At 33.7% G+C, this 26,512-nt stretch overlaps 2 protein-coding genes across 5 annotated transcripts; one reads left to right on the forward strand and one right to left on the reverse strand.

Annotated features, from left to right (window-relative positions):
* Positions 1–6,367: 6,367 nt before the first annotated feature.
* Positions 6,368–13,492, reverse strand: LOC144853640 (putative ATP-dependent RNA helicase DDX49). Of its 2 annotated transcripts, none has more exons than XM_078711381.1 (11): positions 13,285–13,492; positions 12,231–12,354; positions 11,725–11,810; positions 11,458–11,579; positions 10,575–10,759; positions 10,118–10,258; positions 9,378–9,453; positions 8,635–8,884; positions 8,289–8,377; positions 7,172–7,243; positions 6,368–6,961 (listed from the first exon to the last, which is right to left on the reverse strand). In XM_078711381.1, the coding sequence occupies exons 1-11, from the start codon at positions 13,427–13,429 to the stop codon at positions 6,875–6,877; spliced, it is 1,377 nt and encodes a 458-aa protein (XP_078567507.1). In that variant the 5' UTR covers positions 13,430–13,492; the 3' UTR covers positions 6,368–6,874. The 2 variants fall into 2 exon arrangements, with proteins under 2 accessions (XP_078567507.1, XP_078567508.1); XM_078711382.1 differs by having other exon boundaries at positions 13,409–13,428.
* Positions 13,493–13,689: 197 nt separating this feature from the next.
* LOC144854899 (receptor expression-enhancing protein 5-like) lies at positions 13,690–24,711 on the forward strand. 3 transcript variants are annotated; one of them, XM_078712913.1, is made up of 6 exons: positions 13,690–13,921; positions 15,595–15,688; positions 19,738–19,876; positions 21,342–21,498; positions 23,193–23,213; positions 24,148–24,711. In XM_078712913.1, the coding sequence occupies exons 1-6, from the start codon at positions 13,795–13,797 to the stop codon at positions 24,291–24,293; spliced, it is 684 nt and encodes a 227-aa protein (XP_078569039.1). In that variant the 5' UTR covers positions 13,690–13,794; the 3' UTR covers positions 24,294–24,711. The 3 variants fall into 3 exon arrangements, with proteins under 3 accessions (XP_078569039.1, XP_078569040.1, XP_078569041.1); XM_078712915.1 differs by lacking the exon at positions 13,690–13,921 and adding an exon at positions 14,872–14,966; XM_078712914.1 differs by lacking the exon at positions 23,193–23,213 and having other exon boundaries at positions 13,692–13,921.
* The last annotated feature ends 1,801 nt before the right edge of the window (positions 24,712–26,512 follow it).

Consider the following 26,512-nt stretch of genomic DNA (forward strand, 5'->3'; position numbering starts at 1 on the left):
CTAGTGTTACTACTGTATAATACACAAATGTTCAAAGTTCAAAGAGAAATGCGGGTGGTGCAGCCAACCCAAAATTAAAGACACAGCGACTGGAAACATTCTTTTGCATGCTGGCATTGTGTGCATTGCGCACCATGCGAAAATGCTTTAAGAAAGAAGATATTGCGAGCTAATGTAACCAATCATATATAAATCAACATTGAAAAAGTCGAAAAGACAGACATTCCATCGCCACATGGTCATGGGTGGATTGTAACAGGTTCCAGTATTGACATTGATTGGATGGATATACAACCAGCTCCATCAGTTGTTCTATCAATGACTTGCTGTGCATGTAAAAGTGAATATAAAACCAATGTGTATCGGTGGTATAAAAGCAATTTACACTGCACTGGAATATGTACCTGTTTTGAACTATGTATGAACATGCACATAAATTGGCTGTGCAATATCTGAAGCATACTTATTGATACTCAATGCAGGAACTCTACCAAGAAACATCTTTGTTGTTTCTCCTATGGAGATGTCTAGGACATTACAAATAACTGGTAGTATAGGAGGCCCTGTCTCCCAAAACAGATCTTTGTTTGTAAATAATCAGTTGAGAGAAGACAAGAGGGAGGAACAAAAAGAATTCCCAGATTAATAACAAATCTGCAGCGACAGTTCACGGTCAAGGTTGGTCTTCGAAGCCGTTAACTTAAAAACCTAGAAATGATATCCACTATATTAAGGCAAAATTTCAGTGATAAAATCCTTTTCCGACACAAAAGGCCAAAAGTGGGGGAAACGGTCTATGAATACTGGGCAAGGTTGTATGGATTATTTCTGTGGAAAGGAGTCCCAGCAAGTAATGGATACTTTCTAGTACTACCACTACTCCTGGTGAATGGACATCCACATGGAGAAAACCATAAAATTACAGACGGCATAGCAGTGATTATTTCTGTGTAAAGGAGTCCCAGCAAGTAATGAATATAAAATATAAAGAAGGACCCTCATTAGACAGGAAAAGCATCTTGGTCAACAATTAGATGATGTGATACTCTGTGGTTCTTACGAGGCAAGTTCAACAAACCCTTTTTACCCAGTAGATGCACATTGGCAAGCAGAAAAATCATCTTTGTTTGGAATCGATGTAAAAAAAGTGAATACAAATCAATCAAGGCAGCAGAACCCACGAAAACAGCCAGGATGTACGGAGACGGAAACTGCTTCTTTATTTAAGTTCTTGTTGGTGTCCAAAGTCATCATATGAGGGACCATATTTTAGAATTATGTCCAAAAGTATCTTTGAAGACACAACTCCTCCTGGTGAATGGACACACAAATGGTGAACATCATGACATAACAGATGGAGTGGCAATGATTAAATCTGTGGAAAGGAGTCCCAGCAAGTAATGGATACTTCCTATTACTACCACTACTCCTGGTGAATGGACACACAAATGGTGAACATCATGACATAACAAACGGAGTAGCAATGATTAATTCTGTGGAAAGGAGTCCCAGAAGTAATGGATACTCTCTAGTACTACCACTACTCCTGGTGAATGGACATCCACAAGGAGAACATCATGACATCACAGATGGAGTTCAGTTGCAATGATTAATTCTGTGGAAAGGAGTCCCAGCAAGTAATGGATACTTTCTAGTACTACCACTACTCCTGGTGAATGGACATCCACATTGAGAACACCAACTATCGGTCCTGGGTAAATGTGCCTCCAGGCCAAATGGTGGTGGCCGACCATACTATGTTTTTATTTTATTAGACCATGTTAATTTCATTTTTCTATTTCTGTTGGTGGGCTCACCCATTTTTGGATGCTTACCCGAGTAATTACCAGTTATGCTGTGCCGCCAGGTTACCCACAAATCGATGGATGAATCATACATGTTTAACTGGGATATAAACCTGTAATTACTTTATATATATTTTTTATTACTATTATTATCATTATTATTATCTAGGTATAATGCCGAAATCGAAGTCCACTCACTAGTCAGCGCGAGCTGCGGAACCAACACCAACCACAATAGAACAACTTACAGTACAATCGACTATGACAAATTGGCAGAGGTAGCCAAACAAGAAAGCTCAGTAGGCATTACAGTTGTGTCTATCTTTTTGGACAGCCAGGCCTAGAGGTTGGAGCCAATTCCAGACGGTACTGTCCTTGTTAAGGCCACATTTTATAGTGGATATCGTGTCAAACAACCTTTGTAGGCCTGACAAAACCCCAGTAAGTATTGCCAACCAATTAATTGACAGATATAATTGATTATCTAAGTAAACTGGGGGAAAAGTTTTCTACAAATGGTGAAAATTAAGGTACATATGCTGTTAAATAGGAATACTATGCAGAAAAAAATGTCATATAAAGAGAGTTTAGTGTTAATTTTCATGAAATCAATATATTTTGAGGTAATGAAATGAAAAAATCTTCATCAATGGACACAGAGACAAACTAATGAATGATTGACTGACTAACAAAAATAATTGAATAACCATTTATGAATATAAAGAAAGAAACAACATAATTTAATTTTCTTCTTTTTTATTTATCCTACAGGTTACATTCAGACCCACAAAGCATGTCATATTTGTGCAGATCGGGATATAGACAGCTTTTTGTTGCCATGCGGACACACTTTGTGTTGCCCCTGTGGTATTCATGTGGAGCCCAATGATGGGGAATGTCCCTTCTGTAAGATGTGTATATCTTCGGTAAAAAATTTGTTTTAAAAACAGTTAGAAGGTGTTCCTGTTTTGCTTAGATTTAAATTTTGATTGTTTATTATACTGTACGGTCAGTAGACCTAAATATTTGAATACTATTTTCTGTTTTGCTTTAAATTGGCAATCAGCCACTTTGTATAAAAAGGGAATTATGTATATTATATTTGGTTTTGATATGCTGACCTTGTACATTACATTCCAAAGACAGTAGTGGGCTGAACAAAATATGTAGCTTCACTCCATACAGGTCTTTTACAGGCGGCCGCCAGAATAGACAAAAGGGCAATCTTCTTGAAAAAATTCCCAAATGAATGTTTTAACCTTTTGAAATATGCGAACAACATTTTGGAGTTATCCCACAACAATGCATTCAATGAACAATTCCGAAGAACCATCAGGGACGCTCTTTAAAGTAGGAGATACTGCACACCGAACTAATGCTAAATCTAGTGACTTGTCGATCGGTCCAGATGACCAGGGTTCAATCAGCCCTTTCGTGGGGTTCCCAAAGGCTACTGCTTTGTTGCCTTCCATACAGGAAAAACCTGAACATCACAACCCTGTACATTCAGACACAATTGTCCCTTGTGTGACCTCCCTCATCCCAAGTTCCGCTGAAGGAAACAGCGCTCCTCTGGGGTCGAACAGAATCACTGCCAGATTTTTATAAAATATGTTAAAAATTCAAAATACTGAAAGGAGAAGCCATGTTTGTTGTTGTTGGACAATCATGGATCGCATATATCTATCGATGGTCTGAATTAAGCCAAGGACAACGGTATTACAATACTTTCATTTCCTCCACACTGGAAACAAAATAGATCTACTACAGCAAACATCAAAAGAAATTCAAAAACCTGCCTACTATTTAGCTATGGCTAATGAAGTGAAGTTCCAACAGACTTAATTATCTGATGTTGGACAGTCACTGGATTTTTTAAGAGACACTCAAACTTATCTACAGGTCTGGCATGAGCCAGCAGTTTTAATAAACAAATGTTGACGTTTTCTTCAACCACCTCAACTGTTCTAACTCGCTATTTATAACTTTTTGTGGAAAATTCAAAATGCTCAAAGGAGAAGCCATGTTTATTGTTGAACAATAATGGTGGTTCACTGGATTTTTTAAGATAAAAAAAACCTATCCAATTTCAGAACACAGGAAACAGTTCTGGCATGACCCAGCAGTTTTAATAAACAAATGTTGACGTTTTATTCAACCACCTCAACTGTTCTAACTCGCTATTTATAACTTTTTGTGGAAAATTCAAAATGCTCAAAGGAGAAGCCATGTTTGTTTGGTTCTATTGATGGTCTGAATCAAAGACAACGGTATTACAATATATTCGTTTCCTCCACACTGGAAACAAAATGTAGATGTACAGGAAAAACCTGAACATCACAACCCTGTACATTCAGACACAATTGTCCCTTGTGTGACCTCCCTCATCTCAAAATCCGCTGTAGGACACAGATCACCGCCAGATTTTTTATAACATTTTGTTGCAAATATCTATTGATGGTCTGAATTAAGCCAAAGACAATGGTATTACAATACTTTCCTTTCCTCCACACTGGAAACAAAATGTAGATGTACAGCAAATATGGCACACAAAGAAAAGTATTGCCCTTTAACAAATAGTGATGCTTACATTTCGTAAAGAAATTTGTATCTTTCAAATGTTTTGTCGTCGAAAAACTAGAAGTATCTTTAAAAAGTTTGTGCTCATTTTGTTGAGCCAGTTTTTGACGGTGAAAAAATAGAAGAGGGGTTTAACTTGACATATCGGAACGAAAGTACATCCGCAGATCATACTATCCAATATGCAAGTATCTTGCCAGCAAATATTGGGACTACATCACCGCAGATACCTTAAATGCTGCAGAAAGTTTCTACGCACAACGCCGGAGAGAAACGTTATGGAGACAACGCCAACATAAACAGCCCTGTAACAGAATCACACAGGACAGACAAGGCCACAGACAACAAAAAACCATCTACTGGAACACAAGACAAGGTTACAATACCAAACACACCAGCCCGGCCCAAAGGAAATATAACTATGCCGGCTCGATTCAAGGACTTAGTAACAGAGTTTTAGAAAGGAGTTTATCTTGGTATTATTATTATTTAAAAAAAAAAATAAAAAAAAAATCAGCATAAAAAATGAAAGAAGGGAGAAGATGTCAAATCAACAGGATAACACATGAATGTATAGAGAATGTAATCATTTATTTATGGGCTGCCTTATACAAGCTTCGCTTTTTTGGAATGTTTCCCCCCCCTTATTTTAATCATATTTACTGTTAATTTTTATATTCTATGAAAGAGAAGAAGAGAAATAAATGTTACTTTGTTTGATGATTTGATTTCTCATAACGTAATCATCTAAAGACAGATATAAGGCTTTTGCCTTCATTTTCTGAAACATATTTTTATAATTCTGTACAATCCTGTTTCTTGTTTTCCTATGTATTCAGATTTTGTAAATAAATGTCTATTGAATAAATGAATGAATAAAACAATAACTTTAACAATATAATTCTAAAAAAAAAAAAAAAAGAAAACAATAAAGAAAGGGAGATGTTATATGATGTAGTATATATCCAGGGGGCGCTATTGCATTTAGAAAATAAACAGGTTGCGATGCAGACCGCCGTTGAGTTAAAAGTTAGATTGTCTCCGAGTCAATTATTGTTAAATAAGTAACAACAGTAAAGGTTACATATTTGGCGATCTTGCCAGGACCAGTAAAATCAAATTTGAGCGCAATATATTTATTTTATTAATTTGTTGGCTGTAAAATTGTCTGTTTACTGTAAAATCGAATGGCAAGAGGACATGCATGCAAGGAGGCAAACACCTGAAAATGAGATGGAGGAGGTGACGATGCAGCACCCTGATTTGAATTCGCCATCATCATCCTACACAAAACACAGGAACTGGTCATTCGTTGTACCACCAAGTTAAGAATGTTACAGTGTTTACCGGAAGAGCAGGAAGCGGAATTGACATTGATGACTGGGTAAGAGACTACTTAGTGAATGTTACTCAGATACCAATAGACAGATAGCACAATTTAATACTATAGTGCGGTATTTAGGGGGAACGGCAAGAAAACTTGTATTAAATCTTCCACAAACGGAACAGACCTCATGATGGCGACCATATGCTGACACAACAGTTTATGAGGAGAGTTAAAGAGATGTGCATGTAACGCATGAGACCAAGATCAATGACATTCAAAGAGGTAAAAGCAGAACTCCGTCTTATGGAACGGGAGAACAAGACTACAAAAACTGTACAACAACAGTCAAATCAAGCTGACCGTCCAGAAAAAACGAAACTAGACAATTTGACAAAATCAATGACATTTAAAAGTTTAAAGGTTTACACAACTGCTGTCTATACAACAAGCCCAAGCAAGATCTGATTTCATGTGCGCCCAACAACAATATGAAAATCAAGAACTTATAAGGTGCAGAAAGTGCAGACAAGGTCATATTGCCGTTGGATGCAGAATGCCGCAGTTAAACTACAATCTACCTATTTAACGCGATTCATTTGTACTAAATAAGCTGAAGTTAGTGGGCCTACACCTGAATCGGACAATACAATCAGTGTAGTTATTTATTTTATTTTCCCAGTGAATATACAAAGTGTTATGCAACATTATTTGTTCATCTTTTAATGCTTGGTGATATTTATGATAAAAGTTTTGGAAGTGAAAGCACCCTTTAAGTCTACTAAAAAAATCAATTTTTATCATTAACTATTCTGTACTCAGCTGCTAACCTAAGTTATGTTTGCGTTTGCTTATTTTCAAAAAGGCAGTGAAGTAAGGTTGAGAGTGTCTCAACATGTCAGCACTGTGGTCATGTTTTTAAAACAATATACACTGTCTGATAACTTAACCACATAAAACCCCTAGAAAGTAGGAAGCCTGTTTGCCATTTTTCCCCAGACTGTTCTGGAGTAAGAACATGCCATACAAATCTTATTAAATCTTATTTCAAAGATGTTTTCATTAAAGGATAACCTTATACTTCATTGTGAGGATGTTGAGGCACACTGCAGAAGGTTACATTTTCATGTCATCATCAGAAGTAGTAGATTGTTTCACACAACTTTCAACGTTTGCTTGATTCTCCTTTCTTTCTCAGTTTTCTTTTTTCTTTCCACACTTTCCTTTTTCTTGTTTCTTCCTCCTCCGGATCCTGAAAAAGATTAAATAAAATATCCAAATAGCGCAACATTAAGGACGTCTCGCAATATAGTAGTAAATTTCAACCCTTAAACTGGAAAAAATCTAGGCTGACTATCCTTTACCAAGCCCAACCAAATCCATGAACTATAGTAGGGTCATTTGCAATGTAGTCTCTGGTGTCTAAATGCAGTTTACATGCAGTAAATAAAAATACCTTTACCTTTCCCTCTCTAATAAGTTGCTTCTGTTTATTTATTTTCCTTTTCTCTCCAAAATCTATTTCTTCTAGTTTCTGAAAAACAAGATAATTGAAATGAGAATTTAGTTTGTTGTTTATTCTGTTATTGGCACTAGGTGCCCGCACACAAACATTAAAATTATCTGAGCTGTACCAAAAAAGTGTTGCGATACTCATGTTTAAGTTTCATCATAAGAAGTTGCCTATTACTTTTGATTCTTTCTTTGCTACAAACAATTTCAAACATAATTATGAGACAAGGGCTAAATACAATTTTAAGCACTGCTTTCAAAAGGACCCTATTGGGCCAACAAAGTGTCACATACAGAGACACTAATGTGTGGAACTCACTACCCAATGACATTAAAATGTCAACCAGTATTGGAATGTTCAAACATAAAATTCATGATATGTTTGTCACCAGTTATCTTTAATTTTAAGCTACTGGTTAATTCATTGTCTCTCGACATTTGATTTGTTATTATCACTGCATTATTTCTATTGTTAGTATTATTATCGTTACAATTAATATGGTACATTATACTGTTTTTATTTATTTATTTATTTAATTATTTATCTATTTCAAATTTTTTTCGTTTTTTAAGGGGCTTTGCGTCTAAAGCATTAGCTTACAGCTTAACCCCATTCACAACTTCAATTAATTTTGCATGTACTTTGTATTATCTGAGATTGTGAATAAAGTTATATATATAACTGAGGTACACAGTCAAACATGCAAGATGGGAAACTCACATTAGACACGGCCAACTGTGCCAATACTAATAGAACATGTATAGTTGCCTGTGCCATTTGCATGGCTAACCGCACCATTGGCATGGTTAACCGCACCATTGGCATGGTTGCCCGTGCCATTGTTAACCGCACCATTGGCATGGTTGCCCGTGCCATTGTTAACCGCACCATTGGCATGGTTGCCCGTGCCATTGGCATGGTTAACCGCACCATTGGCATAGTTGCCCGTGCCATTGGCATGGTTAACCGCACCATTGGCATGGTTAACCGCACCATTAGCATGGTTAACTGCGCCATTGGCATGGTTTACCGCGCCGATGCTTCAAGCAAATTGAAAAATAATTACCAATTCAGCTTCTCGTTTTGCAACAGCAACTTCGTTTAAGATTCTTAACACTTCTTTTTCTTCTACTGGATACTCAACAAGTTTAGTTTCTGAATAAAAATACAATAAATAATGAAAAGGGTACACCCCTGTTTAGGGGACACCCATATTATGGGGACACACATTACTATAGGACACTTTTCCATGAAATGAATGAGGGGAAATTTATATTTCAACACCGCGACCAAATTAGGGGACATCCCTAATTTGGGAAAACTTTGTCAAGTCCTAAAGGTTCTACTGACAGGGAACTATTGGCATTTTAAACAACCAAACAAATATAGAAAAAGTACAATAAAATACTTACTGATTCTTTCCTCAATTTCCTGGACAAGTTCAACATCAAATTGCGTAACAAGGCTAATTGCCATGCCACCACGACCTGCCCTCGCGGTACGTCCTACACGATGAATGTAGTCCTTAGGCGAGCCTGGAATGTTATGGTTGATGATGAGTTTAACGGACGGAATGTCCAGCCCACGACTTGCAACGTCTGTCGCGATTAAGATGTTTACTTGATTTGATTTGAATCTGGCAAGTGCACTTAACCGGGTACGCTATTATCAAAATGTGAAAGTATGTTGTCAATTATCTAATATAAAACAACGCACAATTATCACAATTAGTGATGCATCTCATTTTGTTAGAACAAATTGCATACACCATAAATCCTTAATTCTTCAATAGTTGTATCTGGTAGAGGCAAGCGAGTGGCCGAGCGGTTAAGACAGTGGAACCATAATTACATAGCCATAACATCGGCAAGGGTTTGATGCTCACTCGCTCCATGGTTCTGGTGGAAAACGAGTCTTCGCGGATAAGGATTATAAACCACACATCTAGCTCATGTGCACATATCTAGCTCATGTGCACTTTAAAGAAACTAGTACATCACAGCCATTGATTATAACTGGGCCATCTGGGAGACCAGTCTTTGACTGAAGAGGTTACATGGTATAAATAAATAACAAATTCAAATTTAAAAAAATTCAGGCTACAGAAAATTAAAGAAATTACACAACATTCTGATCTGTTGAACACAAAATTTACCTGATTCACTAACGAGTGTAGAGCAGCACAAGGTAGATGCATTTTTCTTAACATTATGGCAACAGCATGACAACTCCTGCAGCAGAAACAAATATTTATGCATTAATTAAAGGCTATAATGATAAATAAAATGATGGTAAAGGGAACAGAAGACAACATGAAATGGTGTAGATCAATAAATACTGAGGAAGAATGGAATTGGTACAAAACAGCAAGAGAAAAAATTTAATTGGTATTAAATTTTTCTTTTGTTACTTGTCCATTTTCTATACATCATACAGGTCGTTGCAATAATAATAATAATGTCGATCTTATATAGCACTGCATAAAGCCTCATATAACTACCCCGGTCAATATTTTTACACGTCTTGAAACATACCCATAAAGCTATAGCCAGTAATCAGCGCAGTTGTGTTTTGACCAATAGCAGGTACCTATTTGTACACCTGGGTGGAGAGAGGCAAACGCAAGTGTCTTGCCCAAGGAAACAAGCAATGCGACAAGCGTTTTACTAGAACCCACAATCTCACGTCCAACACACTGCGCCTACATGCCCTCACAAACAAGCATGTTTAATATTGTATTTCCATGTTTGGCTTATACCACAAATATGCTAATTATTTGTCCTGTCCATTAGCAAATAAATGCTGACAAGTTGCAACATGTACGTAATGTTAGAAAGGAATAAACAAAATAAATAATAGATTATTAATAATAACTAAATAGCAATGTTTTCTTACTTGCAAGTACTTGTAAAAATAAGAATAGAGGGATCTTCATGTTCAGCCATGTACTCTTGTAAAATGTACAGTAAATAAGCATCCTTCACCTGCTTTGGCATCAATACATAACGTTGGTCTAGAGTCTCTACTGTAGCAATTCTGAACGAATAAATATGAAATGATAATTATGGATTTCCAGCAATTCATGAATATCTCAACATTATTTATACAATTTATATATATACCCTTGTATATTTATATAAGTACAATAACTAAGTAGATTCTTGTCATTTGATTGGAGGGTTGTGGGATAATTTTCAATAAATATTCTATTGAACTCTTAATTATGTCATCGAGAGTGCAATGTCGTTATATACAAATACTGCAATTTTATTTTGCAAATTCATTTTTGTTACACGGTGAGCAACTGCATGCACTACACATTTATAGTGTATAAATATTCAAAACCACATACTCGGCTTCTGAGGTACACTCATAGAAAAACGGTTCTTTCATTGCTATCTTTCTAAGTTCTTCTAAAGTCTGTGTAATTGTAGCACTAAACAATAAAGTCTGTCTTTTCTTAGTTAAGGCATCAAATATAACTTCTAAATCTGGTCCAAAATTTCCTTCCAATAACCTATCTGCCTCATCCAAGACCTAGAAAATATAACAGTTACTATGGGTTAGGGAGTAAAGCGGTAATTGATAAACTGCACACAGCTCTGAAAAGCTCATCCATTACAATTATATCATGACTAGTAGTAGCATGCTTGCCTAAAGACAAATGAATAAAAACCTAGTACAGTAAAACATGGTAACCCCTACTCATCTTGAAAGATGAACATACTAGGTTCTAGATCTGTACACTGGACCTGGTTTATACTCCTTATCCGAGAAGACTCATTCTACCACCAGAAACAAGTGACCCTTGAACCCTTGGCATAAGGCTATGGATTACAGTTTGGCCACTCACTCCTTAATGGCACCAATGAGATTGAGTTGGCAACAACATTAAACCATTCTAAAAATATAGCATCCCACTCTTTCACTAAATCAGTATGAAAATGTCCATGTAATATTGTTGTTATTATAGCGATGTTTAATAAATGTAATTTTAAATCAAAGTGCTGTTCACAAAACCTATCAACACACAAGAGTATAAAAGAATATAATGTTCCTTCTTATTTAAAACAGTAAAAGATTACAAATTTGTCGAAACATTTAATATTTTGTTGGTTCATATTACACTTATTATATTGATAAATTATTCCAACGCTGTTAATCAGCAACTGCTATGATATGATATTAATGCGGAATTATATTAAAAAATCATTTTATTCAAATTTATTTCTTACTAGAAATTTTATCTTCTTAAGAGAAAATGTAGAAGCACTGTTCAAATGATCAGCAAGTCGGCCTGGAGTTGCCACGACTACATGAGGCTGCTTGGATAGCTCTGTCGCCTGTGAAATCATATCTGTTGAAAAAATGATCAAAAAATAACAATTTTATTTTAAAAATCTCAACCAAGCAAGCAAGTGACAATAAGTTTTTTTAAATGAAGCTGATGTATTAAAAACTATTTCATAATAACCACTAAAATGATATTACAATATTCTTACCCATTCCACCCACAACTACACAGTCTTTCAGTCCAATAGGTTTTCCCAACACTCGAAACTGATCTGCAACTTGGTACGCTAACTCCCTAAAAAAAAAATATGACAAAAATTAACATTGCAATCAAAAAAAAAAATAATACATACAAAAAAAGAAAATCACAATCTAAAATAGAATAACAGAGCTACAAAATCACTCCGCCAGATGGCGATCACTGGGGTTGCGTTCTTGGGTGCTGTATAGAACGGAGAATGATAGTAATAAGGGAAACGAAATAGCATGTGATAGGCATGGGTTTTTGAAGCTATAAAAATTCTTTACTTCATTGCCTTGTCCTTCAGATGGGACGTAATGCCATTGGTCTGGTGTACATATAGTGCACATAAAGAACTTGGTACTAGTAGGGGATTGCCTCCCGGTGTGCTAATCTGGTAGGCGCTATACTGCTGGCTGCCGTGGGTCTGTGGGCATTAATTACTACCTTTATCTTTCAAAATCCTGTACTTACCTTGTGGGAGACAAAACAAGGCAGTATATGCCATAAGGATCTACACTAAGTGTTTGAAGAATTGGTAGAACAAAGGCAGCAGTTTTTCCACTTCCAGTTTTAGCACATCCAATACAATCTCGTCCTGAAAAGTAATAAATCATTTAATTTAAATTAGGAACAATGGTATACACTGTAAAACAAATTAAGTGTTAGCAAATGTCAGTTTCTATTAGAAATATCCATTTATAGGGAAAGCTACAGGGACACCCCAGAGACCAAACCCTCTTATTCTCCCTTTTGACAGAATTACACTCTCTGGATCCATCCCAGACATCTGGTTGGTAAAACATATACAATGAACAGACATTTATCCAATCTCCAGAATGTTAACTAATACACAATACATGGTGTATCCAATAGTATACAAGTATATCATTATTAATATTCTGGAAAAATTAGCTTAATAATATTTGGCCTAGGCCTATATTTAATTCCAAAATATATAAATTCACTGATTCCCGTTTTCGCCGGGATTGTCCCGCAAGTGTGAATGACAACCGACGGCGATGTGAATGACAACCGACGGCGATGTGAATGACAAACGACGGCGATGTGAATGACAACCGACAGCGATGTGAATGACAACCGACGGCGATGTGAATGACAACCGACGGCGATGTCAATGACAACCGACGGCGATGTCAATGACAACCGACGGCGATGTCAATGACAACCGACGGCGATGTGAATCACAACCGACGGCGATGTGAATGACCGACGGCAATGTGAATCACAACCGACGGCGATGTGAATCACAACCGACGGCGATGTGATTTCGGTCGCGAAATGATTGATTGATCAGTTACAATAGAAAGATACGGAATACTACTAACCAGCTAGCTGCTACTGTAACTGTGCTAGGTGTAGTAGGAGGCTTATGCTTAGCGCCCTCCCCTGACTGGTTTGGGTTGTTACTAGGCCTGGTGAGTGTTACTCCAGTGTTACTATATTGCTAAAATAAAGGGCCTAGCTAGCTAGCCTAGCCTAGAATAGGGAGTGAAATGTCGATAACCTTGCAAAATTGGTGGGATACAGTTTGTTTGTATAGGTGTTGGTCGACTTAAACCAAGATTCTTGCACTGATTTACAAGCCATTTATCCAGTTTTAATGTAGAAAAACTATTTTCTCGATCCACCTTCGCTACGACGCTTGCCATTGTGTTTTTCTTCCCTTTTTGTGACTTCGTCGTCACCACCTCTCCGTCCCCACAACAGCGAAGCGAGGCCAGATCGTCACCGATCGTCGATCACATGCCATGCCGGGCTCGATGATCAATATATGGGATTTATGCGGCCCAGACTGATTTTCTCCATACTCATTTATTCACACACGTAAATTTTCGATAGAAAAAACATGCAGCAGGTGGCAGCTAGAGTGAGGAGGTACGTACGTGTGAGGGCGTTTTTAGAAATGTTCATCAGCTGCTGTCTTACATTTTGTCGGGTCGGTCATTTGTTGCTTGTGTCTTGATAACATCTCTTTCTAAAAAATCCTATAAATTGCAGACTAACAACATCAAAAATGGCGACTAGTACTGAAGGATGGAAAGCAAAGCTCGATAAAGCATTATATGAGCAAAATGCGGTCACAGACGTACTAAAAATGATAGAAGAAAAGACGAAAGTAAAGCGCACATACTTGGTGATGGGTGAGTAAATAGGGTTGGGTTAGAGGCGATCTGTGGGCGGCGGCAGCTCAGGTGGTGGTGTGTGAGAGAACAAAAAGCTAAAAAAGTTTCAACTATTTCTGTAGGCTATTCTATGTATACGGAAGTAACCCATTATTTACTACTAATTTAGAGTTATCTACGATGAACATTTGTAATTAATTAATTATGCATTGTTGGTTTTCATTTAAAATTGTATACTGGTAGGATGATTTAATGAACAAGAAAAAGGTACAGTAAGTCAGTGCCACATATTTTCAGCTTCACGCACCAGTAATCACTGAAAAATATTTTGAAACCATTTTTTTAAAGCCTAAGGCTATATACCCCTTTGGTGCTCACTTGTCCTAAAAAGCAAACATTTTATTATATAGCAAAATCAATATTTTCTGCACAAAAAATATGTTTGTATAAAAATCATTCCATAGAGAATCTTGCGATGTACTTTACAGTAGACGCATTGTCAGGACCCGGTAGTCATTCATGTATATAGAAATATAATTATGCAAAACATACACATACATTATTGATGAATTTGCGGAATATTTCTTTTTAATTCAGTTAATGCATGTTAATCCCTTTATTCTTGCATAGTGTTTTGGCTTAAATTTTCATTTTTGTTTTTAATAAGATTAATTTAACTTTCCAAACAGAGAATGCTTATTTTACCACTAGGTAAATAAATTAAGAAAGTTTATATACATTTTTATAGCAAATAGAAGCTTCCAGTATTAAGTTTGAGGTCAAGACCATGTGGGCCAGACAAGTTGTAGAAATCTCTTAATACCACAATTCTAGGGAAATCCTCTATCATTTCCTGAAAATGACCATGGTTCTGCTACATAACACCGTAGACGTGCTATTCCGATCATTGCATGGAAGTTGTCATCGAATTGGTTCCTTATTTAAGGCTGTTGTTATACTAACAGTAACACTAAAATATTGCTTCTTAAAATGGAGTCTTATATTAATATTGCAAAGGAAAAGTTTCGCGAGAATCCCAAGGCTTTTAGGTTTGCTGCTAAAGGTATTGTACTATATAATAATTTTGTTTTTAATGTATTATTTTGAGGTAAGATCATTGTTGTACTTGCTGCCAAGTCATATTTTTAAAGATGACATGACAATTTTAAAGTTTCAGTTTAGTTTATCATGTGGTTTTCTTATTACTTTTGTACTATTGTACAAACACATGCTTTTATATTGAGTCGGCCATGAAAATATTAATCCCATTTTTTGTCTCCACAGTAAAAAAATATTATAATTAGTATAACTATGCAGTTAATTCTTGTTTTTGTGAAATCTAATATAGTATAACCCCTATTAGAGGATACCATTAGGTCCTAACAAAGTGTCCCCTTAATAGGTGTTGGCCATAGTGTTAAAAACATATCCCTTGTTTGTGTAACACGAAAGCTGTCTCCTTAATAGGGTTTTCCCCTTAATAGGGGTTGGCCCTAGTGGCAAAAAACATTTCATTTGATTTATTTTCCCATTTTTTATTACAAAAAGTAAAACAGCAAAAAGGAAAAGGCAACATAATATTATATTATCTCATTAAATTGAGGAGAGTATCCAGTGAATAGGCGTGTCCCAAAGAAGGGGTTGTACTGTATAATGTTAAACAAAAACTTGTATTTGATGATTATTTGTAGGTGTGGCAGGATTGATAGCCATTTGGTTAGTGTTTGGTTATGCCGCAGCCTTTATCAGCAGCTTCTTGGGCTTTGTATACCCAGCATATTGCAGGTAAGTAAATATGATATTAATTAATGTACAGTTTTTCTGAACAACACAATCACAGCCACCATAATTAATTGTATAATGCCAGTTTGAATTGCCACTCACTATAGTGCAGCAGTGACTCCCAGTTGCCAACATTTTGAGCATATGAACACAAGCGTATTGTAAAATATCCTTGTATGCGAATTGTAATCTATTATCACTTACTATTATTACTAATAATGTTTTTGAGCAGATACGACAGCCATTTTGATGAGTCCTTGCCCTGTTCGCATCGCTAATAAGAATACTGTTTTTTCTATTGTACTTTAAATATAGCCGAATACAAAATTATATTAGAACTAAAACCATTTAAAAGATGATTCAGAATATCACTGTCGTTGGGCAGACTACTGTACAAATTATCTACCTGTATATTCGCTCATGAATATTAAGTAGTTAGATTTAGCATTCTCCTCTCAAGCTATTGTCGTCTCAATGCATCATGCAGCCTCTCCAGGGTAGCATAATATTACAAGCTAGGCAAGCTCTGTCATTTGTGTAGTCAACCATGAAATTTACCAATTATCGTTTGTTTTGTTTAGCAATCAAATTAATTATGTTGTTGAATTTATTATTTTCAATTCAAATCTCTCCTGAAAACTCGCCTATTTCAATAGTTATTCTTTTCATATTGCGCTGTGAGACTCCGGTAAAGAACGCTTTACAAATGTTAAATATTATTATTATTATTTTTTGACTTATTCAACTGTACTATGATACATTAGGGTGGTTATGCCAAAAATGATTGGCGACATAAGCTGACAAAATTGCCAAAAGATTGGATAAAAATATGTCATATTGATACTGTTTGTATTATGTAAGATACTGTTTGTATTATGAAATTTACTGTTTATTTAGTAAACATAAGACCTTTTTGCATGTACTGTATATTGTACAACAATATAACCAAGGAAGAGTGGTATAACATTATTGTACTTTCACTGTTTTTGGCAGACTAATGTGAAATGAAAGTTGTATAATGTTTACACAAAAAAAAATTAACTATTACAAAGAGATACAAGTTTGGCTTCATCCTTGATTCTAATGGCTGCTTGTACAGTAAAATGTCTGACTAATCATTTCCTAACTTACCTTTCGCAAGCCTCAAAGTCACCTTGTGTCCAGTCATGTGAATCTGTCTCCTAGGTCTATACCGGTAATCATATGCATAACAACAACATAATAGTACAATATGTATGTAAGTTTTTGTATGTGCCAAAAATAAAGTGAAACCAAGCCTGTACACTTCCATTCAATGCCCATGGTAGAATATTTATCTTGACAGTATTTATAATAGCAGCTTAAACTATTGGTAAAATGTTACTAAAGATACTATAGCTGCTAGCTAGCTAGTGTAGTACTACTCTACTTTTTGCAATACTGTACAAGTTTACTATGTATTTCCATTTAATACTGTACTCTCTGTCAAAGGGTACATGACTATAAACATTGTGCAAAATAAACAGAATTGTACCAAAATAAAATCAAATCGCCATCAAATGGAATTGCGATTTTATTGCGATTGAATGCAATTTGGATGGAAAATGTCAACGATTCTTACAAATTTGATTATACTGTAGTTAAACGCTATACAAATTTAAATGTTGTGGTAATCTATATTATTTTTGGGAATATGCATTAATACTAAATATCAAGTAGACTGAATGTTCTATGAATATAATGCAAACATGTTTTAATAATACATGGTTAGCATATGGTATAGCAATCTAGCCTATTTGAACTTTGACCAGAGAACAGTAGAGAGTATAAAGGGTTTATGTTATATTATAGTGTTATCTAATTCTTGTTTTGGTCAAATCATTAGCAATCAATATGACAAACATTATCCTACTTTACAGTTGACGTATGATGTGTTCTGAAAACCATTTGAACTAAAGCTGTGGGCAAGATTTACATATTTATGTGTACTTTATATTAAACCTTGAGATATAATGTTTTTAATATAATATGAATAAACCTTCATTTTAATAAGGTCATAGTATTGTACAGCTTATGTGTTGTATTGATGCTTGCTTGATTGTTATAGTTATGAACTCTGACCTAGGGACTGACTGTTAACAAGGTTTTAATGCATTTTTAGTAGTTTGATTATGCTGTTAATGGTATGGGAAAGAATGGGAATGATAAGTCTTATTCACACTTGCAAGAAAAATGCATGCAATTATGCCTTATCTCTCAATGATAAACAAGCATTTGTCAAGTATATTACTCAAACAAACAAACTTATGTTTGTTGGTTTGGTTGCACGATTTTAAATTCAAATTACCATGTTGATTTACAGTGTACAAATACATGTCCTTTAAAATGAATGTCCTTTAAAAATGAATGTCCTTTAAAAATGAATGTCTTTTAAAAATAAATGTCCTTTAAAATAGAATGAAGTTCTGTCCCTTTGATGATTGAAATTTTAAATTCTTTGAATATCTTTACTCATTAAACTTAAACTTAAATTGATGAGTTGTCTTATGTTTATACAACAAGTTAATAATAATGTAAACAATTTAATGCCTGTGACATCATATCAAAATTATTAATCTAGTTCGTGATGGAAATCCTCTATTGAAAGTAGTTTTTGTGTAGTGCCAGGTCAATAGATGTTTGATCCTCTGGTATGTTGATTGTTGTGGTATGTATGGGTGTGGCACGAGTGGGCGGTACTGTACCTGCCGAATTTGGCTATCTTTTCAAAAGAAACGCTGTGGTATTATTTGGTATTAAATCAAGCTCTTTTTCTATACGTAATGCTTTAAATTCTATTTTAAATTGATATATTTCAGTAACTACTACTGGGTTAGACAGTAGACAGAGACGCAGAGATTTTTACGCAGCTACTTTTATATTTTGGTCTCGGCTATTTTCCGTCTAGGCCTAGACTAGGAGCTTTTTAAATTGTCTTCACTATTATTCTTTAGGTTTTCCTTACAAAAACCCTGCTAGTACTCAACTAATCAGTTTTTCAAATTGACCCTACCTAATAAAAGCATGGTAGTACAGTACAGTATAAAACATGTATTCTATCAAACATACTAAATACTGTTTAGTTTACCTACACAATTACGATCTTTTCCAATTAAAAGTTGAGAACAATTAACAATAATTATTCTCAATCAATACAGAAAGAATATGCAACCTATACTATCATGTAGATGAAAATGTTAATTTGATATTTCCTATCCTTCTCGGTTTCATGAATTTTGATTAGCATTGAGACGTGCTTATAGATTGTATTTTCCTGGAGAACAATGTTTTGTGTTCAAATTTCTCTAGTATTAAACTTAATATAGTTACTACATTTTGTAAGCTGTATTTGAAGTAATTATAAATCTGTAATATTACTACATTGTTAGCTTGTTCAATAGCTGACTGCTGTGTACACTTCAGAATTGAAGGGCTTGTCATTCAAAGTATTGTAATAGTTTCAAGGCTCTTGTTTGCTAATTGTTTATGTTAAGGTTATAATACTGCAACATGTTCAGTGTGTATAAATACCAGCCTATATTACTGTATTTATGTACACAGTACCTGTAAAGATCTATCTACACTACTCTATCAAACTAGTAGGATGTCCCCAAATATGGTAGTGATATGCCTAAATATAATAGTGATATCACATCATCATGTCCATATATTGGCACATCACATTTTTGCTGTCGCATAAAGTTTGATAGTGTAGACAGAGCTTAATAGTATATATTTTGTTGGATTTTTATGATTCTAAAATGTTAGCAACCATCATAAAGCGTGATACAGTTTTGCTGCCGAGATATCCCCTAATTGTCGCGAAAGATGTACTAGGTTATCTTTAAAGTGCACATGAGCTAGATGTGTACACTGACCTATGGTTTATAGTCCTTATCCGAGAAGACTCGTTCTACCACCAGAACCATGGCGCGAGTGAGCCTCAAACCTTACCGATGTTATTGTAATGTTATGTAATTACATTTCCCCTGTCTTAACCGCTCACTCACATTTATAACATTTGTTTTCCCCAGTATCAAGGCAATTGAGAGCACTGAAAAGGATGACGACACACAATGGTTAACATACTGGACTGTTTACAGTGCGTTTGGAATGGTTGAGTTCTTCTCAGACATCTTTCTCTCATGGTTTCCATTCTACTACTTGTTCAAGGTATTTTCTACAAATGAAAGTTTATAAGTTGGTGAAACTAATAGAATATTTTTTATATTTTTTCACGAGTAGATAAACCAGTATATTTTTAAACATGAAAATATTCTATACGTTTCAGGAATACATTATTAAATGATTACACCGAGAATTTCGAAAGCACATCAAAATAATATTGCTCGTTGATGTAGACCGCGAGTTGTTTCAAATGCGCAACATTCACCAGCGTTGCATATTACACAACATTCTCAAGATGTAAACAAAGATACCTGAACGTGAAAAGATTTATAAAGTGCACATATCCACAAAGTGCTCAAGGCGTGCTATGTACTACTACAATGCATGGCACAGCGTACATAATCAAAGTTGTGTGGTAAAGTCTTTTGTCACAATAATTGTGCCCAAAGCCAAAATTAAACCTGTGCCTGTTATTTGCTACCTAAGTTTAATACTATTCTCCATATTAGATAGTATTAACTATTCTGTATCTTTAATCTGCACAAATGCATATTGCAGTAATTGTCTACCAGCATATAAATCCTTTGATATCACAGCAAGTATTATTTGAATATTGTAGACATTCATCTCCATAATTTTAGAAATAATGTACCTGGAATAATGTCAAACGTGCAACAACTAAAGCTCTGTCTACACTATCAAACTTTATGTGACAAATAAATGTTACATGCCCATATATGGAAACGATGATGTCATATCACTACCATATTTGGACACATCACACTTTTTTTTACACTAGTTAGGTGAAATTTGAAATACTTTAATGCAAATGTGACTTTCAATTTTGGCATAAAAAATGAATCAAAATTTGGAATCCATCACAATTTAGTATCAAGTGATTTGTAAGCCCACTTATTAAATGTTGCTCACTTCCATGGTTAAGTGGGGAGCAGTGTATGCTAATGATTTGTCTTTTATCATTATTGCACTGTTGCATCGGTTTTTAACATCTGTGTCAATTTTTGATTGTGTTTTGTCTTTATGGATATAGATTAGCTGATTCAATGTTATAATTACCGTTAACAAAATATTCTATTCCGAGAGAAGCTAATTGTACAATTTACTGTGGATAATGATATATTGATTGTTTGTATAAATTAGAATAGATAGTATATTCTTGCATTCAGTATTGTAGTACTGTAGCGTGCACAAAGAATATTCCATAGAACATTGTCTACACTATCAAACTTTATGGGATGACAAAAAAAATGTGATGTGCCCATGATGATGTCATATCACTACCATATTTGGGGATATCACTAGCACATCACGCACCAAACTAGTGTGACAGAGCTTTAAAACAACAACCAATCCATTTCTTGTTTAATGGTGACAAACCTATGTGGGACTATATACTGTAAAAAATGAAAACGATGATATCTACCATACTATTGTGTTTGCTGAATCCCTACTGTAATTATCTATTCTTGTCTTTAAATTAAATTTCTAGATGATTCTTCTAATCTGGTGTATGGCTCCAATCTCAAACAACGGCGCCAATGTTCTCTACCATCGAGTTCTCAAACCGTTTTTCTTGAAACACGAGAGAGAGATTGAAGATGCAATGAACAAAGCAACGGAATTCGCCAGCTCTACACTTGATGAAGGTAATCATTAATAGAATATTGATATCATAAATTAATAGAATATTGATATTGATATCATAAATTAATAGAATATTGATATCATAAATTGATAGAATATTGATATCATAAATTGATAGAATATTGATATCATAAATTGATAGACTATTGATATATATTATCATTGATAGAATATTAATATGAATCATCATTGATAGAATATTAATATCCGTAATTGATAGAATATTGATAATAATAATCATTAATATAATATTGATTCTTTATCATCATTGATAGAATATTGATACTTATCAATAGAATATTGATATAATGAATTGATAGGCTATTGATATTGATCATCATTGATAGAATATTGATAATTTATTAACATTTATAGAATATTGATATGAATCATTGATAGAATATTGATATTTTATCATCATTGATTAAATATCAACATTCTATTCTTATTGATAGATTATTGATATTTATCAAAATATAATGATATTTATCTTGATGGATAGAATATTGATATTTTATTTTTGGAGATAAAATATAAATATTCTATTCATGAATTCTAACATTCATATTGTATCATCATTGATAGAATGCTGATATTATTTGCACTAACAGTTGTCACTTTTCACACCAGTGTTTAATGAGATTAGGAATCAGCAAAACGTTAACATGTACAGCATATGAACAGCTTCTTGCCTAACTAGACCTAAAGGTTATAACTAACCTAAATGGGTTATAGGGACAATAAAACACTAAAATATACTGTAGATAACTAGATTAGATAAACCCAGATATAATTAGTAATCATTTCAACAGACCAATAGACATTCCATAGTCACCATTTCGTAATAATATAATGTTTTAGGTTTTGTTCTATTTGTTAAAAAATGTTTTGTCGTATTTAAAATGAAACAGGTGACATGCAAAAACATCTGCTAAGAAATTGATTGAAGAAACCAAAATTAAGTAAAATAGCTATTGTATCATTTTATCAACATCATGAAATCATGAAATCATCATTAATTATACCATTATCACAACATCTTGTAATGTGAAAACTCTATTTCAATAATTATACAGGAGTTAACCCCAATCCAATATCCCACGTTCTTGACAATTAGAAAAGTTACTAGGGGACTTCTAGTTTCTGGTACCGAAGTCTTGGACGTTTTATTTAAAACAAATAAAATTAATATTGTGAATGGAACTTCAGTATGACAGTAGGCCTGTTTCATCATCATTTAAAATGTTTGTAGGCAAATTGGACAAATACAATTTGAACAGAAGTAATTGAAATTCACTAGGTTGAGAAAATATCACAGTTTTGGGCAAAGATTAAAACAAATTAAAAGCCAGCCAAAATAAAGTAACAATCAAAGTAAGACTAATATACAGTAGTATTATAAATTTAAACCCTGAAATGATTAATAGTATTCCTTGCTAGTAAACACACAAGGGCTTACCATTGAACAATAAATTGATGTGCCAACTCATAATGCTTAAAATTTAATTTTGTTTGCATTTTCATTTTGTCGTTTTGTGTCAAAATATGTTTGTATATATTACCTGGTGCATTGCAAATCATGTTTTTCAAGTTAACATTTGCTTTGTAGAAAATATATATTTTATTAGTTTGCTTTTATTATATTATGTATATAATTTGTATTTATCATGCGCTTAAATGTTTGTCTGTATTACAGTGTGGAAAGGCATGTCTCAAGGTAGAGTCATTAATGCTTTCTGATTGGTTAAAATTTGTGTTTTAATTTGCATTCATGTTCCAAGTGTTCTTTTTTTATCTGTTGCATGGTTTAATTTGCATTAAATGTTACTTGTTTTGTTGTTTTTTGTAAAGAAAATTTATATATTCTTATTTTAAATACTAAATGAAAAACTTGTTTTACTTTCTATTGTTATTTAACATCTCATTTGCATGTGTATCACCACCTGCATTTCTTCAGAATAAACTATTATGAAAACAGTTTAATTTTTGCCTTATAATGTACAGAATTCGACAAACTGATAATGACATGCTTGCAGCAACATTTTGAGGCACATGTTGGCATAATCGGAAGTGTATAGTACATTACAATAGCTAAATTTTCTGTTACTGAAAAGTACTGTACTGTATATATTTACAGGGATATATTAGGATAGAATATGATAAATAAAATTGTGGAAATTGCATGGAAAGAAAGGAATAGTAGCCTTCCATACCTTACTGCACCATCATCTATTGACCGTTAGATGTACACCATTTTGATGACAAATGTACACATTTAATATGTAATTTTATTTGTTTTTTCTTAAGTTTCTTATCGCATATTTTTTTTCACAAATTCAATTAGGAACTATACATGGCAATGAGGTAGCACAATTTTTTGATAAACTGTAATTTAGGTGGTAAAAGTCGTGGTTGTAAAGTGTCCACCAATTTTTCACTTCACAAACACATTGATTTATGCTCTTTTTTTGTGTCATATTTTATTTGTTCTTTTGTTCTAGTATAAAATGTTTCAATTGTGTTAACTAATAAGAGTTCAATATAATTATGATATAATGGTAAAAGATTAGATTCTATTGGTCAACATTTTGGGACCAAACAGTTGTTTTGAAAGTTTTTATTTTCAATTAAATTTTATTTGATTCTTTTAGCTAAAGAAGCTGCAAGTGAACACGTTGCTGACTTAGCTGCCCAGCAGGTGAAAGATGCCATGAAGGCCCAGTCAGCACCAGAGACTAATGAACCTCCACCACAGCCAGAAAGCACATTTGAAGAAGATCCAGACCACCAAGACTAAAGAAAACACCCTTTAATTTTGAGTTCACTGATGGAATTATTCTTCCAAAGTTACCGTCAAAGAGACCGCAATGTTTGGCGGGATTCCTATTATTAGTTTTTAGTTTTTCTTTAATTAAGATTAGCTAAGCCAGAGGTCCTGGTAATTAACCTCTGAGTTTAATCGTAAAAGACTTTGTTTATGTTTATTTAATTCATAAATCTCCTCCAAATCTTATCAATATTTATACTGAATATTATCTTGTGTTTCAGTGAACTTAATATACAACAAAAATGAAAAGAATTTGAAAATGCTGTACTCAAAATGGAACCTACCCAAACCAAAAGCAAACACAATTAAACGGTGTATTTCCTTCACTTGCAAATACATTTTAATCAATTTCAGGTAGCTTGATTTCTCATTAAAAATGCAACAAAAATATTAATGCAAATTTAGTAATTACCTTCTATGCCAATGTTCATAAAGGATTGACATTTGACCCATAACCACAACTGTATTAATTCAAGTTGCAAAGATTGCCAGTTCAGTTTCTTTAAATTTATTTTGGTAGCATTCAAATATTATATAGGCATTAGATTATCAATACAAATTTTTCAACAGATTTTGTTTTTAATTTATTATTAATCTACCATATATGATTATTATGCCCGTATTTGGTCATTTTCCAATATTCATAAATTATAAAACCCTTGATAGTTGTACATGAGTATGCTTGACAGTGATACCAATATACCTTTTCGTGAAATCTGTTGTGTAAATATGACATATTATATAGTTATGTTTTTAGTACTTTAATGTGTTATTATTATACGTAATTAAGCATTTTTCAATTTGGACTTATAGTTTAGAGAAAAAATGAGTATTTTACTGTGCTGATTATTGACATAAATCATTGAGTTTTGACAAATGAAACACTACAATATATAAATATAATATTTCAATATCGCATTTCAATATAACAATGTATTTGTTTTCTTTAGTGAGATGTTTGTTTTTCTCAACAAATTGGTTAAAAATCTATTATTATGGTCCTGTTTTCGTTTGTTTCTGCTCAGGCATTTTGAATTGGTTAAATGACTTTAATGCAAATTGAAAAACGAGAGTAAACTACGGACTAAACTACTAACTAAACTTTTCCACCCATCAGTATTTTAATCTTGTTAATTTAGGTAACTGGCTATATTAGGTTTAACTAAGTTAAGTGGCTAAATTAGGTTTAACTAAGTTAAGTGGCTAAATTAGGTTTTGCTAAGTTATGTTTAACTAAGTTAAATTGCTAAATTTAGTCGTTTAACTAGCTTAACAAACTAAATACCATGTTTAACCAAGTTATAGATAGTTTTTCCGCCCATCATTTTAAAGTAAATATTTTGAAGTTTTGTTAATTTAAGTTAGCGGACTAAACTAAGTTTTATTAATCCAAGTTAATTGACTAAGTTTGTTAACTAGATTAACAGACTAAACAGACACTGATGTCTTTCAGGTTGTGGGTATGGGTTTCATTTTTATTTTCCTTTTAACGGGTGATTTCTTTTGAATAATATTAAAATGGTGGAAGATATAGAAATTAGAAGTACTAATTAACCCCGGGATAACAAGGTACTAATGAAATGAAGTAATAATTGGTAAATAATAATGTGTGTTATACTTGTATGTGCCTTTGGACCGATTTTTTGTCAGAACTAAAACAATGCATGTTACACTGTTAAAATTATAATCACACGATACAGTATATTCATTTACTGTATTCATATACATTTTCCTAACGTTTGTGTAATTAATTAAATGCTAATACGCATTTTAAAATTTGTAGTGATTGATGTTAAGATCCTTTTTGGTTTAAATGAATCTTTGAAAAGGCCGATTTGAAAGATTTTGATACTTCATTTGAATTGGTTATTATTGTAGGTGCTGTACATTTAGTATATAATAACATTAAAAATAATCTTTGCTACCTTTTTAGATACATATATACGTGTGTGTCGTGTCACTCATTTTTCTAAATATTTTCATATTTGAATTGTAGAGAGCACTTTAGCATTCTCAAAGAAATAAAGAATAAAACTATAACAGGTCAAACTTTGTAGTCTGTATATTTTCTAGATAACTTGGATTTACATGTTTGCAAATTTAGTAGTAGCGCCCTCATAATAGGCCTACATAAATTATCATAAACGATTGTTTGTTTATTATGATTGGATGCTGAGCAGCTGCTGCGT

This window comes from Antedon bifida, chromosome 10, assembly GCF_963402885.1.
Source record: "Antedon bifida chromosome 10, ecAntBifi1.1, whole genome shotgun sequence".
Taxonomy (NCBI): Eukaryota; Metazoa; Echinodermata; class Crinoidea; order Comatulida; family Antedonidae; genus Antedon; species Antedon bifida.

Excerpts from the sequence above, each read along its gene's own strand:
- LOC144853640 (XM_078711381.1), bottom strand. The coding sequence starts at position 13,429 with ATGGCAAGCGTCGTAGCGAAGGTGGATCGAGAAAATAGTTTTTCTACA. Across the intron at positions 11,811-12,230 it reads CTTGTTTTGTCTCCCACAAG|GGAGTTAGCGTACCAAGTTG; the intron begins GTAAGTACAGGA and ends TTTTTTTTTTAG. Across the intron at positions 11,580-11,724 it reads TGTAGTTGTGGGTGGAATGG|ATATGATTTCACAGGCGACA; the intron begins GTAAGAATATTG and ends TTTTTTCAACAG.
- LOC144854899 (XM_078712913.1), top strand. The coding sequence starts at position 13,795 with ATGGCGACTAGTACTGAAGGATGGAAAGCAAAGCTCGATAAAGCATTA. Across the intron at positions 13,922-15,594 it reads GCGCACATACTTGGTGATGG|GTGTGGCAGGATTGATAGCC; the intron begins GTGAGTAAATAG and ends GATTATTTGTAG. Across the intron at positions 15,689-19,737 it reads GTATACCCAGCATATTGCAG|TATCAAGGCAATTGAGAGCA; the intron begins GTAAGTAAATAT and ends TGTTTTCCCCAG.